Consider the following 21,745-nt stretch of genomic DNA (forward strand, 5'->3'; position numbering starts at 1 on the left):
ACACGGGACCCCCACAACAGATTGATATACACTGTAAAGAAAAAAAGTTATCCCAAAACACACAGATTTGCCACTTCCAGAGCACAGAATGATCAACAGTATCATGGTTGGGTATTTCCCACACTGAACCTACAGTCAGCCAGCTTCAAATGGAAAGGACAAAGCACACTCCAGTAACAAAAAGGCCTCTTATTACACATCCACCACACCAGAATTTGGGATGGTTTAGGGGACCTGGGATTTTTGCAGGTTGTTTTGCAAATAGAACATAAGAAAACATAGAAAAGAGTCAGATTCCCAACACACTGAGCTGTATTTGACAGTCCTAGAAAAGGTATATGAGCATCTTACAAACACAAAATAAAACCTCTCAAACGGAAATATGTCTTTGTAGATGCAATCCACAGCTCAAGCTTGTTTGGTGTAAGAACCTATCCTATCACACATTCCTACAAATCACTTGAGGGGATCACACTGCAGTATTAAGAACCTCATCTCCAACAATTCAAGCTACAGAGAACATTTTCTGTCCTTTCCACGTGAAACAAAACACTGCATTAGAAAAGCAGATCAAGTTCAAGAGGAAGTTACATATTTATAGACAAACCACCAACAGGTTATCCTGGAACATGTGCTACAATACATCTACTTCCAAAAGCAGAATAAATCTAGAATTAGGAATTCACAGAAGCACGCGTTGTAAAGCAGTAGCAAATACACAGGTCAAAAAATAATCAAGCAACCTAGATTTTTTCTAAACCTCTCCTCATTTCAGAACAAAATACAGACTTGAAGAGCTAAAATTAAAAAAACCAAACCTTGACTCCAACCAAATGAAGAAAACTCTACATTCGGAGAGCTGGCTAGTCTGAGTAATTAGCTGATCACTAAGTGCTATTCTTTGTCATTTCATTGATCTTTTCAGGCTCAGTTATTTTCTAATAGCTGGAAGAATTAACAGCTACTTCTACACAGAAAGTGGGTTTAAAACCGCACTGACAACTCACATAAATGACATTTCATAAGAGAAATCATCCATTAGACACCCAACTTGAACACTAATACAAATAGCTCATTTAGCATCCACACCCTCAAAACTAAAACGCATTGAAGCAAAGTGACAAAGAAAAGGTGTCGAGCACGGTGCTGAATACCAGAAAGTATCGTGACAAACTTCGTGCATGCCTTGCCTTGTTGAATTGTTAAAAAAACCCCAAACCACAAATGATGTTACAAAAACATTTTAACGTATTGTATTTTAAACTATTATAGGATTTCATGCCCAGAGCTCAGCAGCATCCACTGCTGCAATTGTCTCTTAGGGAATTACACCAACAACACCCGCTGTGAATGCAAACTGACTGGGTCGAGGGAATTTGCCTCGTCCCGTGCCCTGTCTCAGACATATGGACAGCTTAAGACACTTCAGAGTGAGATACAGGAAGCCTCATAAATAGGCAATTACACAATAATATGCCCACACAGGGAGCTTCTTCCTAACGGCAAGCAGTTAGTGGTTGGCTATGCCCTGAAGCATAAAGATTCCTATCTGCATTAAAAACGGCACAGCTACAATGTAACAATTCAAATATTTATATGCCTATCAAATCCCCGCTTAAAATAATACTTCTCTCAACGATATCTCTAGAAATCAAGGTCCACCAGCTATCTATGTTTTCTGCATTGAAAGAACCAACACAGCCTGCAGTGGGCACAGAGCGGGCTGAGCCCCGTTACACATTATTAATCTTTTACTCAAGTGCTCCTGGAAAAACAGCCCTAGACAACAAACTCTTTAAGGCTGGTATTTGTAAGGCATTCTCTGTGTTTACAAAACTACATAAACGAAAAACTAAGAGTCAATAAAAAAATAATGAAGGTAGGGTCCAGTATCAGCTTTGCTTTCCCAACAGAGCTGATAAACACCGGCTGGACAACTCCCAGGCAGACTGAAAAACTGAGAAATGAAAGAGCAAGCTGACCATACCTTCATCATATATGCATTAATTCCCCACAAAAGGTCTTTCTGCACCTCTAATTTGCTCCAGGCCAGCAAAGCATAAACTAAGAATTGTTGATATATGACCCTACATGAGTACTTACACATGAATGCATGAATTTACACACTTAAAAACTTTTAATTTGATTTTTAAAAGTGTGTAGGTTTCAACATTGCTTACTAGAAGATGTGAATGTCTTTTAAAAAGTCTTTTCAGGGGTGTACCTTTAGCCAGTAACACAGCCAAGGATTTCTGCTAGTGTTTGCACCCTTTAAAAACAAAATATTCAGAGTTCTAAAAACCTGTTTTGAAGCAGTAAGTTATTTACCCAGAGCTGCAACCGGGTGCCATGACTCACTACACAATTTTATTATTTACTGCTAATTTTTCTCCTATACATACACTCAGCATCTCCCTCGCATTCCCTTCCATCCCACCTTCCTATCAGCATCATAGACTTGATTTTAACTTTTCTCCCCTTGAGTCGTTTTCCTGTTCCTACAGGCTCAGATCAGTGGCAAAACTTGCCTTTAAAAGTCACTTCACTTACCTTGTCTCTGGATTATAGCCCAGTATGTAGAAAAATGAATCCACTCGAGCTTTAAACTCTCTAGCAGCAAATATGTCAGAGAAATGGGAGATATTACACTTCCCTCTGAAAGAAAGAAGGAAAATGGTATTAGAATTCTATCTTGAATAACGACTATTTTAATTAAGTGCCACTGCAATCTGTGTACAAGCCCCAAACATCCTTGTATTCTCATAAAGGTCTAAAACTTCATAAATACAAGCCAGTTGTAACAAATAACTATGCAGATTCTTCCCATAGTGGAAAAGGAAGAAAATTCAGTTACAGTGTCTCAGATGGTGTTCCATAAACATTCATTAATTCTCATTTGCCAGCATACAGTCCTGAGCAGCCCAAATTGCATCAGACTAACGAACGGTATCTACCCAAGAAATACAATCATGAAAGTGTCCATCTTAAAGTTTTTACAGTCCTATTACTAAACTGACATCTTTAAGGAAGCTTCCAAAATTTTCCTCTTCATATTATCTCAGAAGTCAGCTTTTCATTCAGAAAGCTAACTAAAACTTCAGTTTAATAACACTTCCAAACCAAAAGCAAAGCTATGATGTTTTTAGCAAGATTCCTAACAATGTGAATTCCAAACACACACTCTAGTTAAATTCTTGCCCTGGTTAGAGCAGAAGATGGGTAGTTACATGCACTGGTTTTATTTCCCAGTTTGTCATCAACTCATTGTGTGACCAGAGCCATTTGCTCGCAGAGGGCAGAGAAATCATCTCATATTATAATAAATTAGAATTTCCCGTTAACCCTCCTTTTCATGCATCAGAATACATTCTGCCCACCCTATGTTCTCAAACAGTAAGAACATCATGTGCAATTGCCCTCATGTTGGCCTTGTACACTGAAAATTACTGACTTGGATTAAACACAATTTGCTAGAAAAGAATCAGCAAAAGTGTGAGCTGTGTCCTGCAAAAGTGAATTCTCTCAATTATCAGCATCTTTAGATACCATCTACAGGCATTAAGAATTATCAAAAGTATGAACAAGGCAGAACATAACAAAACAACACTGAAACCATTTGCCAACAATGAGAAAGAAGAGCAATCTGAGAGGTGCCCATGGCATTTTCAAACAAAAAGGCGGCAAATAAAACAAAAGAGAGGTTTAGGAAGTGATTGGTTTGGTCTTCCAGCAGCCTCCACTCTGTTTGGAAGGGGAGAAGAGAAGGTTATTTTTCAAGTTTGCTGGTATGCACATATATTCCTTTTTTATCTTTCCATTTTTATCTTTTCTTTAAAGATGAAAACAGAAAGGATGTAGGAGAAAAGTTAACATTCTCCCAGGGAAAATTCCATACACATAGTTCAGTTTCTCTCTATTTAAGCAGTCAGAGTCCCAAGATTGGTTCCATCAAGGCAGGCAGCCTCCTGCTAGCTTGTCTCTAAGAATGTCGGTTTGAAATTGGAATGTGACCTTCTGTAACTCAGAAAAGGCACAGTGGAATTTCATGAGATTATAGTACGCCGCTGGAATGTTCTGAGTTTATAAAGAAGACCAATACATAAATCAAAGACTTCTGCCCACCCATGACAGAAGTCGCAGCCAGTTTGTCTTCAAGTAAGTGGCTTCAGCAAAGCAAGTCTGAACAAAAAAAAAAAAGTCTCCAGATGGTTCTAGTGAAACACCATCTGAGCATTATTATCGGGGAGATTATTCAATTTGCATTTTGACAATATCCATGCATGTTAGGCACGTTGAAAATGTGCTGAAAAATAATGCCTCGCTCTTTCTATTTGAAAACATTTGAAGCAATGGTGTGGCCCCTCAGCCCAGACAAAGGTTGGCCACTTCAGTTCAAAACTTCAGGAGCAAAGAGAGCAGCAACCTCCAGGGAAGGGCAGACAGCAGAGAGAACAATACAGGGGTCCATTACTCCTGTCTGCACAGCCAGTTTTTAATGGAGCTCTTAGCTGAGCTGCAACAATGACAAGTGCCTCAGAGAAAAAGCCTTTAACGCAATTTAATCAGGGCAACATCCTAACAGTCACTTTACTGGGAGCTGCTATTGTTAATAGCGAAATCAAACACGGAGGAGGGAAGGGTAGCATTTCTGCAGGAACTAGCAATAACCTAAATTGGCAAGGATGGGAAACAATATCTTCTGAGCAACATTGATTAACTGAGATGAAAACGAGATTGTAGAACCACAGCTCCTTTTTGAATGAGTGCAGATAACACAAGTTAATTACCGTAGGAGATGAGGAGAAAGCTAAGCAGCGCGCTAACGAGCCGCACACAACACCAGGAAAAGCACCTCTCTCACTCAAGAAGGCTTTTCTCACCCCAGAACCACATCCCCTCGAACTCACCTGAGGGCAGCAGCGTGGTAAGTGTCAACGTAATCTGAAATGAAGAGCTCTCGATTCTTGATAACTGGGTCTGTAATAACAAGCTCTCGTCCAGAGTCTGCCAGAAAGCAAAAACACAAAGAAAAAAAAAAAACACCATCACATTAGCTGCAGTCTGAAACCATTGCCCTTTTCGGGTATTTTTTACAGGTTAAAGTTTGAGGATGTTTCTTAGATACACACTCCTCAGTGTTAACAGATAGTTTACATGACCTGTAAGGTATGGAAATAACACAATACCCATTTTTATACAGGAATTCTCCCTTGTCACATCTAAAACTGCTGAAGGGAAAGAGCTTTTAGGGTTCTGGATGACAGATCCACTGACTACTAGAAGTGGTCACTCCCAGGTGAAAGGAACTAAGTAAATTAATTTATCACTGACTTCTGGTTTTCAGGTTAAGGTTTTGGTCAGTTTGCATATTTAATCTCAAATCTTCAAAAAAATCTTGACAGTACTGACTGCTTAGTGCTATGGCTTTGAGATAAATACTGATACTCGTATTCAAACACAGACAATTTTCAGTGTTGATTAAAAAAATGGGAAACAGCTTTTTCCATTACTTCTTTATAATACTTTTGAAGAACACACAAAAATACTTCTCCACGTGCCCAGAAGCATAACATAAAAAAGTAGCCATTTATCAAAAATGCTCACTTTTTGACACTGTGCCTATAATGCCCTTGCTAGAAGTTTTAAATAATTTAGTGAGAGAACTGTTAGATTTGTTCAGCTTTTGCTAAAAGCACACACAAAATGCCTGCAAAAGGAGAATGTACGCTCAACTTTGTACTCCACCAAAATTTGCTGTGCTCCACATTTCAAGCACCAACTTTTATCATCACAGTTCTCCTTGGAGTATCTTCAGAATTTTAACAGTTGCCTCAAGAAAATTCCCTGGTAAGAACAGAAGCAAATGTTATGTCTCCCCTAGAGGCAGGAGATAAACGACACTGGAATAGGTACTAAAGTTTCTTCTGCTTCTATTAAAGCCAAGATCCCATTTGTTTTTGCAAAGAGAAAAGGGGGAACTCAGCTACGAGCGCTTCAGTTACATCATTGACTGCAACGTTAATCACAGTGAGCACTCACACGTGCAAGGGAGCATGAATGTAACACACTTAGTTCTCATTAAGCTACGGCAGAATCACAAAAAACAGAAGAGATTCCCAGTTTCTTCAGACAACTTGATCTTTGGCCAGTTAGGAATAAGTACACTCTCTAGGAGACCTACAAAGGATCCTATGTTGTTTTTTCTTTTCTATTCTCTCTTAAGACATTAGTATGACACAGCTCAGAAGTTAAACTGTACCCGAAAAACATCTGATTATAGCCATGGATACAGAAATACCCTCGTTAGAGCAAACAGGGCAGGTAAGAAACACCATCATCCACCTCCCAACACATGCTTTTTATCAACAGTCCTTGCTTCATGTCCCTGTGCAAAAGTGTTCTTGCTTTCTGGACTGTTAAAACTGACAATTCAGAGTACAATAAAGAAGGCCTTCCTCTGCAGAGCCTAACTTACCGTTCTCATTGTGTCTGTCCTGAACCAAATGCTGATAGACTGAATCTGGGACTTCAGACTGGCGATAGTACCATTTGACATTCATAAGGAGGTGGTCCCGTTTACTCTGAAAAAGAAGGTCTAAAGGCATTACTAAAAAGGAAATCAGACCACATCTGACACAATCTTCTAAAGTATAACATTTGTTTTCACACTGATGAAGACCTGAGGTAAGACCCAAAAGGGAGGAAAATATTTCTATGACAATGAAAGAAGGGCAAGTGCTAAAGACAGACTGACTTTCAACCCAAAGACACCAAGAACCCACTGTGTCCTCGTGCCGATGCATCTCTCTGTATGTGACCGGCAAATACCAACCTGTTCGCTCAAAAAAACCCCAAAACTAACCCAAGAAAAGAAGAGGCAGGGATCAGAAAAGGATTGGAATTTTTGGCCTCATGCAACACGATCTTAGTCTGCTAATTTCTACAAACAAGAAGTATTTACGGCCAAACACGGGAAGAAAAAGAACACCAAAACAATAGCAACATAATTTGGAAAAAAAAGCATACCAATAGCAACATAATTTAATGTAACCATTCTTAACAGTTGTAACCAAGAGCTACCAGATTTTTTTCCCCCCAAGGACAGATGGATTCAGACATAACCGTAGATGTTCTTTATTTCACTGCTGTGCTTCAGTCCCAATAATCACAGGCTCTGAGTGCTCACTGCCCCACAAAACCAACAGCAACATTTCCAGAAAACTATCTTCCTCAAGTGCTCCTTTTTCACTTGAGAATCCAGCGACCGGTTTGTTCCTTCTTAGAAGGAAACTGAAGCATAAACACCACTTCAAAAGAGAATTTTTAGATCCAGTTATTACAGACTCTCTGCTTCAGTTTATCTTTGAAACCCTCGGTTGTCAATTCTTCCTACGCTCCAAAACACTTGCAGAAACAGAGGGAAGCCTAAAGGGAAATTAACATTCTTTTGGCATGAGGCAACTGCGAGCACCGTTTGCTGTTTCTGGACTACAGTCCTCTAGACCCTTCTAAGATCCTCATAAAACACATTTACAAGTTAAATCACAGGTTACTGGACCAGAAAGTTCTTACGTCTCCTGTTTACATCAACCTGGCTGTGACAGCAATTTCCACCCTTTCTGCTTAGTAAACAACATCAAAATCTTTCCATTAAATGTACTCCCCGAAGCCTTTGATTAAAAACACATGTAATACCAGCAAAAAACTGCCAGTGGCAGCATTGTGCCAGAAAAATAGTTTGTCAACTAATCCACCTCTACCACATGTGCTCTATATCCTGAATGCCACAAAAAATCATTCAAGAACATACTAAGCATATTTGTGCTCTACAGCAGAAACCTCAACCTGCTCTAAAAAGAAAAAGAGACACATTTAAAGACACATCTGCTGTCAAAGGCAACAAGCTCTTCTAATTCATTAAAGAAACCTAAAAGGACAGTCTGAGGCGCAACAGTGATTGCTGCTCTTCCAAAACCTTGGTTGCAGATTTTCTTGCTCTCCTGGAACCAAGTCCTGTGCATCTGTCTTTATGAAAAGTCTCTCTCAACGCTGAAAACCAAAAAAAAAAATTGCAAGTACATGTTTTATTACCCTGTTGCTAAGAGTTCATAAATTCTAGTAGTGCTAACAAGAACTGCATGCGGCAATGATGGGAAACGTTAACCCAGCATCTCTCTGCAAATTCTCTTTGCATTTCTTGGCTGCAAGGAAAAAGCACCCCCTGTGACACCCAAAGCCCTAAGAGCACCCGGAGAGCAGCACTTTGTGGCATGAAAACTACTCACTTTTATGCACGGTCAGTTTACAACAAACATCAAAAGCTAATGCTGCGATTTTCTTGGTTTGCTGCACTGAAGTTGGGCATCTTTCAAACAGTACAACCCTCCAAGGAGCAGGGTACAGGAGGTGTGAGTACCTCTGTATGTGCAACCATCAAGGAGGACTACAAAACGCAGTGTTTGGTTTGGGTGGTGGTGGTTTTGAACAGCAAATTACATCATGGGGAGAAGGACGACTAGAAATCTGTGCTGTGCTCTGCCCAGGAATGGGGCTTACAAACACTTATCTACACACCAAACCCTCAAAAGCCTGAACAACCACCCAGAGCACATGGAGAGCACCAAGGAAAGGAAACAAGTTACTGCATCTTGGTAAAAAGAAGAGAGAACAAAGGTGGCAAATGATGAATGAATAGATAAAACCTCCTCTGTAACCTTCCAGCCATGGTGCTGCCGGGGGACAGCTCTGCAGAAAGATCTCTGGGAGGGTACAAATTCAGTGTGAAGGTACATCCTCTACCTCGGCACACGTTGAGGTTCCATTACAACAAAAAGGGAGGGCTCAAAACTCTCAAATGCTTTGATTTCCCTGGCATCACAGCGAGCCGTGAGCTGGGGGGGGGCACAGCTTTGTTTTGAATTAGGCCAAGGCTGTAAAGGAGATGGTGCAATCACCTCCCTGGCTGGGATTCTTGATATATCACAGAATAATAGCACAGGGCTTTTAGCAGCACAGGGATGGGGCTAAGGGCAACACTGACACAGCATTCGGATACACTCAGGTGGAAGAAATTGGGTGGAAGTGAGGTTTTTCCACTTGCTGCCATAAGGGACCATCTCATCCTCCCCCCTCCTCCCAAAACACCCTCCCAGCTCACTCAATGCCAAGGGGAGTTTTGGTTTATTGCCGTTAAGCCTCACTGAGAACACCCAAGTTACCCAAAATGTGTTAAAAAAAAAAAAAAAGAATTGCAGAGGATTACACAAGAGTTCATACAGAATATTCACACACTAACACACAATGAAGACAGGCAAAGTATTTATGATGTTTTTCAGTATTTTATCACCTCATCGTGCAAAAATCCCATACCTCAGAAAATTTAGCACCTACACACACTCCAGAGCTTTTTTGCTAATTCAAGCACTTCAATCTGATGGGGAGGTAGGCATTTCCCAATCTAAAACTTTGTTCTCAGACTCATCGAATCCCTCAGTTCTTTGTTCCCTTCCCCCTGTTTTATTCCAGAGGTTCACAGTTGCTCTGCGCAGCGAAAGAGAACAACAACATTCCCACCCCTCAAATCAGATCCACAATCAGGAAGAACAGGGGGACTGAGATTGAATTTCAGGGCTCTGGCTGAATCCAAAAAGTTTTCCTGGAAGTGATGAATTGCCCTACACTGAGGCTGGTACCGACCTCGTTAGGCTGATCGTGTAGGTGTGAGGCGTCATCAGAGGGGAAGATTACAAGGAAAAAGAAATTACAAGGGTTTTCCTAACACAGAAAAGCAGCTTTTCTGTCATGATGCTTCAGAACCAAAAATAACATATCTTTCAAAACTATGGAGGAAACAAAATGAAGGTAGAATTGGAACCAAAACAGGTAATAAAACCAACAGACAATCAATGTAAATTTTGTGTCCAAACATAAATCTGAAGCCACAGCACACACCAACTTCCTCTGCTTTTAACTCCTGAAAACTGAAGTTTATGAAATAGGCGTTTTGAATGAATTACAAATGACAGAAGGAGATGAACATGTCCACTGTAGATATCATTAAAAATTATCAGGCTCATTATATATCTTTCAAAACGGAAAGCAGCACATGCTCCCCCAGGCTGATTTCCATCATTTCACCACGGAAGGCACACACAGGGCACAGCTCAGTGTCTCCACACGTAGGGAACGCAGCAACAAAAATGTCATTGACAACTGCCATGTGGAAGTAACTTTTTATAGAAAGTCTCTGGACAATAATGTGACTAAAAATATGCTGATGTACCAATATGCTGCTATTTATGCTCTGCCAATGCAGTTGGGTTTCAGTTGGAAATTTTTTTTTTTGGAAGGGGTGATCTGATCTCCTTCCTAAATACCTCTTTTCACCACGATTGCCTCTTTTTGTCCGATTAATTCAAAAGCTCCAACATGCATGATTTTGTGGGGGTTTAACCTGACGTTTCAGCCTCCCTAAAAATATAAAACGTCTGCCACAATCTTGTTTTCCACATTTCCATCCCTCATTGCACAGACATTCCTAGACATGCTCGTTTGTCAGCCAACTTTCTAAATGTGTATGTCATTTACAGAGCAGGCTATACTCAGAGGTGTCAAGGCGCCAACTTCTGTGGTAGACTATTTATTTTAGAACCATGTGCACACAAAAGAGATGTCCCTACTTCATAAAATGCTACTTTTATTTTTTTTTTACACCTTTACATATGAAAAGCTGCAGAGAGTCACTACCAAATCCAGGCTTGTAGAAATCGCAGCAATGGCAAGTGCTTTAAAGTGTCTTTCTGTCAGCTCAAAAAGATTCCCCTCTGCTACAAAAATCCCATTCTCCCCTTAAATGAAAATAGCGTCTTATCGCTGCAATGCTCAAAAAGCACTCGTTTGGGGGTTTTGTTGTTGCTGCTGGTTTGCTTTTTGTTCCTTTTAAAAAAGCACAAATCAGTTTTGGACACTGGACAAGAATTAGATACAATCTGTAAATGGATTAAAGCATCCCAGTTCACCAGCATCTGGTCAACTTCTATTTAAAAATAAGCCTCTCAATTAAAAGCCGAAAAAAATAATTTTGCAGGTTCTCTTGAGAAGAATGAATGTACCGATTTCCTCAGCATTTGTGACAACTCCAAGGTGCCAGTTTGCTGTTAGAACCCCGGAAAAAATAATTTTGCGGGTTCTCTTGAGAAGAACGAACGTACCGATTTCCTCAGCATTTGTGACAGCTCCAAGGTGCCAGTTTGCTGTTAGAACCCACCTGCAAACAGTTATTGCCCGTTACAATCCCTATCTTAAGAGATTCCACATTCTCTTCCCAGGGTTATGACTAACCAAACTGTGCAAACGATCACAGATGTCCTGCAGATTCTCTCCGAGGGATTTAAGCAGTATCCTTCATTACTTGCCCTATTTAGATACCGTGGTAAATCACAACTAGCTTTGGAAACAATATCCCAAACGCTGGAGATGACAGATGGGCACGCAGGAGCCACTGAAGAGCAGCTATTGCAAAGAAACAAACAGCAAAACAGAAACAAGGAAGAGAACGTCTTTCCTTTCAAACATATTTTCAACAATGAAATTTTTCCTATTGGAGGAAAAAAAAGACCATGCGATTAATTCTAAGCTACTAAATTCTTTGTATTATTTGAAGCAGCATGGTAAATATATTACCAGTCACTCCACTGCTCAAAATAAACATCTTATGCATTGCGGCACAGAAGCTCTGGCCTCGCAGAGCCAGTTTTCAAGTGGACATTAGGTTTCTTTTTTAGCACTAGAAATTAACCCACTCCTTTGGGGCATTGTTTGTCCCCCAGAAAAGACTATTTCTTTATACACAAACAGTTCCATCCTGCTCCATGACACAGTATTAGCCCGACTCCAACACAAGTGGTAGATGTGAGTTGCTCCACTTGCTGTGCCCCTCCCTGCCACGTCAATTTGCCACCCATATTCCTACTCCAGAAGCATTTTTCACACTTACTCAATTTTGACATTTACTAATATTCAAAGGAGGGAAAAAGAAAAATAAACACCACTCATACCAGATCCCCTGGGGAGGGAAAAAAAAAAAAGCAGAATGGGGGACACAAATGAAACTATCTGGAAATCAGGAGCTAAAGAGATACAGCAAGGATCACTTTTCTCCCCACTCTGCAATAGCACATGCAATTTCAGGTTCTCAGGACATCTTTGTGTAGCTGTTTTCTAATTAAATAAGAAACCTGATCAGTTGTTTGTAAGCCAAGAAAAGCCAGCTTGGAAATACAGAGGTTATTACTACAAATGAATGTTATTTTTGCAGCTTGATTATTTAATTCAGATGCACGCATATTAACACGTAATTACTTCTTGCAAACACAGAAGCTTTGTCAAAAGGAGAGCTATCAGTATTCAGACAGAAAATACAAGCCCTAAATACGGCGACGCGCCGTTTAATCCTCTCTGCCCCTCAAATAGAAGGCAGCAGCCCTTTCGGTTCCCCGTCCTCCTAACCTGAGCCAACACAAAGACTGCAACCTCTAAACCTGTTAGTGTTATCTAATGAGTATTCCATCTACAAGAGCTTTCCTAATAGAAACATGCCTCGCTGGCTTATCTCGGCGCACAAGGCAGGCCACAGAGACGGCGGCTGATGGAGCGCGGTAATGGCCGGCAGGAAATGAGAAGGCTGGGTTAAGCCGCGGATAATCGATCAGTGCGTCCAGCCAAGTGGGAGCCGAGCTGGGAATAAGCTGCCTGGGGTATCAAATATTGCTGTTTTCCAGGGTAAAGCCCCATTTCTGTGATCTACGTCGGAGGAAGCGTAATTTATTGACAAAACAATAGAGGGTTTTTTTGCGCAATGCCTTGCTCTTGACACGCCGAGGTTGTTTACAGCGAGAATTTCTCTCGTGTCCCTTTCTATGCACCAGTTTAACAAATGAAACTCCTTTTGGAAGTCAGGAGGTCACAGAATGATATGGGGTTGGAAGGGACCTCTGGAGATCATCTAGTGCAACCCCAGCATGCCGGAAAATTTCAGTCTTGTGTACAAACAACTCGGATATAAAACAAGCATCACACCTTCCCCTGAACCTCTGACTTTTACACTCAGATATAAGCACGTAGAGACTCACCCACCGACAGGGACACGGCTGTTCTGGAGACTAGAAGAGAAACACAGTCTTTTTGCTCAAAGCCACGCTGCTTTGCTGAGAATATTATTTGTTCTACCATCTCTACTACAGCTTCTACAAAGTTTGAGCAAAACTGTTTGCAAACAGCAGCAAACATTATGCAGTATAGACAGGTTCTTTGTAGACAGAGTTGCTTCCTACAGAAGGAAAGGGGAAAACATGCAAGACCCATAAAAACACCTGTAAATCTCAGCCTACACATATACCAATATGCATGTATGCAAATATAAAACAATTTCTTTGCCTCCACCTTGAAACAATTGTGAAACACGGCCAAAATTAGATTTAATCATGACTCGTTATCTGCAAGGCTGTGTTTTCTGCCTTGTGGGGAGACAATCAGGTAGCCAACACCTTAGAATCCAACTATCAAGGCTCAAGCCTTTTTAAAACCACTAGGTGACACGCTATTTATCTGCATGCTAATTCACAGGAGCTGCCATATGTTGTCTCCTAGTGTGGGTGGTTTGGCATTACAGTTGCTAGACTGTCTTAAAAAAAATACAGTCTTCTGCCCAGAAGAACTGTACTATCCAAACTTGTGATGCTGCCATTTAATGAATACAGGATGTTCTGGTGGGATATGACAGAGAAAGAATAATTATGGCAACTGAGAAGTAGGGAAAGATCCATCAGAAACGGCAACAAATCGCACGAGAAGACTGCATGGACCTCAGTGAATCCAACAGTAAAGTCACATTAGCACTGAATTTTATTGTCCTTCAATTTGATAAACTTCTGAGACAAAGCTCAACGAATTGAGTTATCTGAAGGTGTTTTTCTCTTCCCTCTGTCTGCTCCTCTTCGCTGTCTTCTCCTCCACACTTTTACAGAAGTCAGCTAATATGGAATAAACGTTACCTACCAGCTCTTAATTTTACTTACTGTCACTCATAAATCTTCCCTTCCCCTCAATTTCTGCTTTCCAGATGTCCAAAACATCCTGAAATAATTAAGCCAAAACTCAGCCCCAGTCACCCAAGAACTGACACGTTATAATGGAAGCAAAGATGTAACCAGTACCTAGTCCCAGCTTCACCAGCAGACCCTCCCAGTAAAACCACCAATTACCCAAATATCACCCCACACCAGTGGCACCAATAAGGAGGGGAGCTCCACACTCCTAAAATTACACTTTAGAGAGAAAATAATCCTCTCCAACATATTGATAACAGCTTCATCCTCAAAGAGCTCGTGACTCTCAGCTAGAATCAGACTCAGATGATAAACTCTTTCAGAAATCTCCATTCCCTTCTCCTGCTACTATTTTCTTCCTGTTTTCAAAACAATGTCCTCAAATTATTTTCTTCCCAATGAGCTGAGGAGGGGTGCATGTCAGCAATTCCCCTCCACACGGAGAGGCCCACATTGATTGTGTGGAATGTCACACAATCGGATATTGATCCGTGAATTAGGCCCCACATGAAAGAAAAAGGAGAAAGGAGGAACAAATGGAAAAGCCATTAGGCAAATAGTCACTCCTTTCCAGGACCTCAGCCCAGATGGAACAATAGCTTTAATAAGACACTTGCCATGAGCCAGACAAAAATTAAGCCTTTTTTTGAATCTTGAAAGATATTCTAAAAAGCAACTGTGAAACAGCCAACTGAAATGGAGTGCTTAGCCTTTATCAATTTTGTTAATGAAGAGTTAACTATTTAAAATCTTATCCCTTGACACTGTTTCTTAAAGGCACAGGGCCATTAAAATATAACATGAAGTCTCCTGTTTTCTACTGAGACAGAAAACCAAAGAGAAGTACATACAAAATCTACTGTACAAGTTACTGGCCCAAGTCAGCAGGTTAGTAACAGAACGGCAGACTTTTATACTTGCAAAAGAGGATGTGTAATTACATAAAAACAAATGCAAATTAGAATTGATCAACATGAGACTTCGTGGTTACTTGAAAATGAAGCTACAAGGGCATCGGCCATCTGTCAAAGTAGAACAGTTTTCAATACATTCGACTTCTGACCAGCCCTTTGTACCCAGGCCCTGGGGACTCCTCCCTTTCAGCACCAAAAAAGCGTCCATCTTTCTTCCTTTGGAATTTCACTCCTGTGCATGCACACCCCAGAAAACACGATCAATCGGCAACCGACATAATCTTCTGTTTTTAATAAGATTACAAAAGAGGTCAATTGGGACAAGAAACTAAACTATGCAGTCTTTGCCCACATTATTTGTGTTTTCTACCCAAATTCCCAAGGCGATTTCCTCCTTACCTACAACACTCAGGATTAATCCCATCTTCCCTACTTTTAGCTGGTGGTGACACAGAAATAGAGGATCAGAAACAGCACACTTACATCCCACAATATATCAAATATCAGACATTAAATACATGTTCCTTCACAGGCTTCCAGCTTTAGAGCAATCCCAAAACAGAACTGAACACAGCCCCATTCGAGTTTTCAAGGAGAAAAAGAACATTACTCAGTTCAGGTCACAACCATAAAAGATTTCTGTATTTAAAACTATAATATTTACTCCATAAACTTTTCAGCTTTACTAGAAACAAAGCTGCCTACCGTGCCAAGATCTAGCAAAGTCACCTGTTTTCCTCTCAGTGAAATACACTTAAGTAGGAAAATACCCTTAAAATTCCAGTGCAATTCTAAATGACAAAAAGATAATTTCATCTTGTAAAAAAAAAAGCAGTTATGCTTAAAAAACTGACTGGCTTAAAATAAAACTATCATAAGATCTTTCATGAAGGTTATGGGTCATTGCTTACTACCTCATTTAATCCCTTTGTGGTATCTTTCTGCTCCGTTTCCCTTTTATGTTCTCTGAATCCCATCTGTGGTTCATGGTGTCAGTTATGCTGAGCAAAAGCATAAAGTAACCACACAATTACAGTGCACAACTCCCCACGAACAAGCCTGTTTAATTATAGCTGTCAGGGCTCGAAGACAACGGCGTCCACCCATTTTTTCCCCCCCTAGAAAAGCTGCTGTGACACAAAAAGCTTTCCCCAACCGACTGCTCCCTTCTTGGAGAAAACAAGCAGCTGCCTACGCCAGTGGGTCCAGATCCATTAAGTGTGTCTATATATATATATATATATACATATATATACATATATATATATATATATATATAAAACCACACATATATATCTGTTTAAACCTGTGCAGTTGAGCTCTGTGGTCCATGCTGCCTCCATAAATGCCCCCAGTGGGGTCTGGACACACACTATAGATGGGAAGGCAGCGGGGTCCAGCCAGGCTTTGATATTTTAGTTTGAACCAGCCACGTCCCCAGGGAACACCCCCATTAACCTCGCACCATGCTCCTGCTGGGGGTCTTCACAACACACAAAACTGCTGTATTTGAAGGCTCCAGGGAGACCTTAGAGCCCCTTCCAGACCCTAAAGGGGCTCAAGGAAAGCTGGGGAATGACTCTTGATCAGGGAGGGGAGCCATAGGATGAGGGTGGAGAGTTTTACACTGAAAGAGGGGAGATTGAGATCAAATATTAGGAAGAATTACTTTGGTGTGAGGGGGGTGAGAGCCTGGCCCAGGTTGGCCAGAGAAGCTGTTGGCGGCCCCATCCCTGGAGGGGTTCAAGGCCAGGCTGGACGGGGCTTGGAGCAACCTGGTCTGGTGGGAGGTGTCCCTGCCCAGGGCAGGGGGTGGGAACTTGATCTTTAAGGTCCCTTCCAGCCCAAACCACTCCATGATCCTGTGATTTCTATGTACGGTTACACTCAGCTCCATGATACAAAAATTCCACATGCCGTAGTGGAGATGCCATCTCTCAGTCATTATTTCTACAAGTATCACAAAAGCCCCATAGGAAAGACGCATGCAGGGGTGAGAATTCATTAATGGGCTGTAATTAAAACCACTACTAGGGAAAGCACTAAGCATAAGCACTATTTTTGATCACAGCACCTCCGTTCACGTTTGCTGCTTCTACGAATTCCACTTTGATGACAGGTTGTGCCTTCCCCAGAGAAGGAGCCCTGGCAGGGAGCTGGTGACAGCGTCGATAGGACCCTCGTACCACCCGGCTTATTAACATCTCTATTGCTGCTCTGCATCCCACACACAGCTACATCAACTACACTCAGTGTCAGGCATAATAAGCAAACAGTTACCTAACAACTAATGGTATTACAAATGCATTTAACTAATCATTGAATATATGCTCCGGTAATTAAATTCCATTAAGGGTTTGGTTTTTTTTTTAAGCATTATCCTAAAGAAATGCAACACTGAAATGAAGATACCATTCTGACTGTGCCTGACATTTGCCATTAAATGTCATTTATAGTATATAGCTCAAATCTAATTGCTGAGCACCACCAGCCCCAGTATTTATCACTTCTATTAAAACAAGCAGCACACAGCGGTGGGACTACTTCAAGCCATCATATACAGTTTAAATAGATTTCTCACCTTTTAAATATCAAGAGGCCACATTTTCTTTAACATCTCACTAAGGGGTTTACCTTTTCACAAAGAGATACCAAGAGCTGAAAGGATAAAACAATCAGGAGACAGTTTGCTCTGCAAACCCAGCACAGAGTTTAAACAGTCATACGGCTGTTAAAATATTGCCTAATAGTCAGGGGAATTTTATGACAGGAAAAATTAAAGCCCCTCTGCAAACTGGCCCAGCTCTGCTAGGAAGCTGGGCTTTAAAATTATAAAAAAGAAAAGAAAAAAGAAAAAGATTGATTAGCCAGATCCTGTGATTTGGCTGTTTCACCACATAATCAAATGCTGTTCCTATGAGGAAACAAGTGTATTTGGAAAATAACTGCCTGGAAAAGTCAGTGTTTCCTTGTGCAGCTTCTCAGAGGATGTAAGCATTTGCTTAGGAAACACTCAGTTACTTAAATGGTTACATCCTCTAAGAAACTGCACCTGACACACCGTGTCAGACAAAAGGCTAACATCTTAAACCAGAAAAAAAAAAAATATGCTTTCTACACACACGCTTCATGTATTAGGGTGCTCAGACACCGGCTGAGAAACGGGGCCACGACATCGCCTTAATAAAAATAACACTGACAGTAACTGATGTGAAACAAAGCAGAGCAGCTCATCAAGGGAAAAAAAAACCCCAGTCTTAAAAAAAAAAAGCCAAGTTGCAGAAGATAGGACTGTATCTTACCACACAGGGAATTTCTAATACAGATTGTTGCTGTCTGGCACGATATCAATAGCTAGAATTAGCAACACTAGGCTTCATATTTTTTCTTTGTATTTATATGTAAATCAGTAATAAATAAATATACGCCAAACCAGGTCCACGGGCTACAATCTAATCTAAACCTGTGGATTGGAAAGATGGCCTCCATTCATCTGGAAATAGCGAGATATTGCAAATGCTAAAATCAGAAATAACTACACTGGAGAATAAAATGGATGTATTTACTTCCTATAAAAGAAAAATGCTCAGAGGAAAAGTCGGGAGAGAGGTACAAAAAAACCCCAAACCCTTTTCTCAGGTGCTGAAAGTCATGTGTGAATGTACAGACTGGGATGAACCACAAGAGGAGGAGTTCTGAAACAAAGATATTAGTTTTTAAACAGACAGTAGGTGTATGAGGGACACCATCTGTGCTCTCCCGTGAATGGAGATGGGAGTGAACACAGCCAGGCAGGCAATACACAGAATACAGACCAGCTAGCAGTGCCATACACACTCAGTCCTCCTGTAGAATTCAAATTCATTTACTTTATTTCTAGAGGCACTGGGTGTAACCCATCATTGCCAGATTCAAATGCTCTTGACTCAGAAATCATCAGGTGTTGTTATTCAAAGTTTATATCTTCCCCCTTGTTCCGGGCAGAAGGATTTATATGAACCGTATCACGATAAATGATTTTTTCCCCATACTTATTGAAAACAACAGGACACCTGATTAAGAATTCTGTGTGCAACCATTACCTATAATTGCAGAAACTGGCAGAGTACTTAAGGAAAAAGAAAAACTTTTCATACAGCAAATCAAAACACCCGAGCCCAGAGTTACTAACGCTTATGAAGGAAATTTACGTAAAACTTATTTGACTGTTTTAGAGATAGCTCATTATTTAGATTAGTTTCCTTTTACCAAATACAATCTTCTCAGCATGACTAAGAAAATTGTTTCTAAAAATCACCATGAGCGTAGTTCTTCAAACTGCTTCCCGGGAGTCTTACTTGGGGGGCATAAAAGAAGTGTAGAGATTCCGCGGTAAAACAAGGCACTTTCCCTCTCTTTGATGCATACATTAGAGGGAGAAGCCTATTTAAATCAATATCAAAGCACATATTTGAGAAGCTTGTGCAATTCTCTTGAGTGTTCTGGCCACACCATCGCCCTGACTTCTGCTTTCACAAGCTCGTGTACGTGACTGCACAGACCCGCACCGGGCACCGACCGCAAGCTCTGACACTTCACGAGTTGTGAGAGCACTGCCAGGCTGGAAGGGACCTCTGATATTGCTTGGAACTGGAGAGAAAAGGAAAAAATAAGAGAAAAAGAGTCCTAGTGCACTTGGAGCCTGACCCTAAAAGGTGTGGAGCTACCTGAGTATTTATTACCTTTGAAAAGTGAAATGAAATATTCATGCACAGGCACTAGCAACACTGACAAATCCGTTTTCCAACACTTAAACTAATGTAAACCACTGCACTTGTCCTGCAAGTGCTTTCCAATGAGTACAGTAATGAATGAATCTTTAATATAATGCAATATTAGCTCAAATTTAAATATTTACTATGCGGTTAGTGTATTTCAAATCCAGGCATGCTCCAGGTACTCTCCCAGCTGTTTATTTTCCTGGCCCAGTATCGTTACCAACAAATAGCACCCTGGGTTTCATCACCTTTCCACACTTGACATCAAAAAGCAAGTGTTAAACCCCAAAAGGTCCCGTATCAGCCCCCTCGGGCCCCGTGAAGGGTCAGGGAGGGGAAGGGACGAAGGCTGTGCCCTTCTTCATCAGGAGCCGAGCTCAGGCTGTGCCTGGAATCACACCCAGGGACACCGGGAGCAGGTTCTGCTGCAGACCACAGAGAGCATCTCCACAGCTGCGCTCCCCGGATGAAAGATTGATGATGATGATGTTCTAACCACACTTCACGGAATTTTGCACTTCAGAGCGTGACGTTTTTAGCTTAAAGGCCTGAGCTACTTCAAAACTCAAACGGCTCATATTGAAAGAACCTTCTCAGGGCTCAGGAAATCACACACGAACAGCATCTAAAATCAGTATACAATTTTCAGGTATTTTTTTTTACAAACTTATTTTCCATACAAATAATGCAGGGAAACACTCAATCACAGTCTGTACTGACGATAATAATCTTCTTTGATCATTATTAGCACAGCACAGGAGCCAGAATTCCTGGCTTTATGAACAATTTTGTAATACAAATACATGAAATACTACAACACATCAGAACCAGATAACTAACACCAAATAATAGCTTCCTTTTGTGAAAACATATTTCTCAACCCTTTCAGCAACAGGCATTCTGAAAAGCATCCAAGGGAATACCCTTTCTGAGGATTTCTTGGCACACATTGCATGCATTGTGTGATATTATATATTATGCACCTTCTGCCTCACAAGGGTCCTAAGGTTCAGAGATATCAAAGCACCCAATTGCCTTTTTTGTCCCCCCCCCCCTTTTTTTTTAAACACGAAGAATATGAAAGCACATGCTGAAGCTGGTCCTTGTTAGCAGACCCATTTTCATCTCTTTAAACTCAAAGAGAGCAATTCCCTTGAAAACCGTCGCAGCATTTTCGCAATCCATAAAGAGGAAGTTCAACAGCCTTAGGTCACTAATCATAACTACAGTAGATACAGAGCATAAATTACGTCTTTCTATTTCACAGTAGTGAATCATGTATATTCTTTTATCTTAATTACTTGATTCTTTCCATAAATCGAATATTCCAGACATGTTTGTAGCCAGTAGGGTGTAAACAGCAGCAAATCCTTCCTCTAAAGCAATATTCCTGCCATTAATGTTCCATCTCCTTTCCTTTCTGCAAGGTTACATGTAAAACCTCGGCTTAACCATTCCCTCCCTTTTTCTATACACAACAAATATACAGATGCCACATTTATCACTGTCTCTGCTGCACGGTTACTTGTAAACAGATTGGTAAAGCTGTCAAGGGGCCTTAACGCTAATCAGGAATCTTTTCCATACAGGAAAGCATGCTTATGTTGATTTTTCCATCTATTTTACACCGCAGCAACTCTGGTATTTCTTAGATACCTCACGCAGTTGATGAAGATCCGTATGACACCGAGTCATGACCGTGGGATACAGCCTGGGATGGTCGCTCGCTGTAAAGCATTAGTTGAGCTTTCTCAGCATAATTAGGATACGGAACATAAAAGAGCAAGTGCAAGCACTTCGGTGGCAGTGGGAGATTTGAAAAAAGCCCCTCCGAATCAGCCAGCCACTGGAATTCTCCAACTGCAAACCACAGCAGAAGGGATGAATCTTTTTTGCCCTACCAGTCACCAGTATGAGACACGACCAGCGGCAGCACCTTTACAATTCAGTGCCGTAAGGAACTACATTG

The 21,745-nt window shown here is 40.9% G+C and overlaps 1 protein-coding gene across 3 annotated transcripts in view; it reads right to left on the reverse strand.

Moving 5' to 3' along the window:
- The window catches only part of RERE (arginine-glutamic acid dipeptide (RE) repeats), a 165,003-nt gene that overhangs the window by 110,034 nt on the left and 33,224 nt on the right, over positions 1-21,745 (reverse strand). For all 3 annotated transcript variants that reach the window (XM_014941439.1, XM_014941438.1, XM_014941437.1), the window contains exons 3-5: positions 6,476-6,581; positions 4,908-5,004; positions 2,551-2,655 (exon numbers count right to left, since the gene is read on the reverse strand). In XM_014941439.1, the coding sequence (XP_014796925.1) occupies positions 2,551-2,655; positions 4,908-5,004; positions 6,476-6,581 (308 nt within the window). The remainder of the gene's footprint in view (positions 1-2,550; positions 2,656-4,907; positions 5,005-6,475; positions 6,582-21,745) is intronic.

This window comes from Calidris pugnax, unplaced genomic scaffold, assembly GCF_001431845.1.
Source record: "Calidris pugnax isolate Ruff unplaced genomic scaffold, ASM143184v1 scaffold82, whole genome shotgun sequence".
Taxonomy (NCBI): Eukaryota; Metazoa; Chordata; class Aves; order Charadriiformes; family Scolopacidae; genus Calidris; species Calidris pugnax.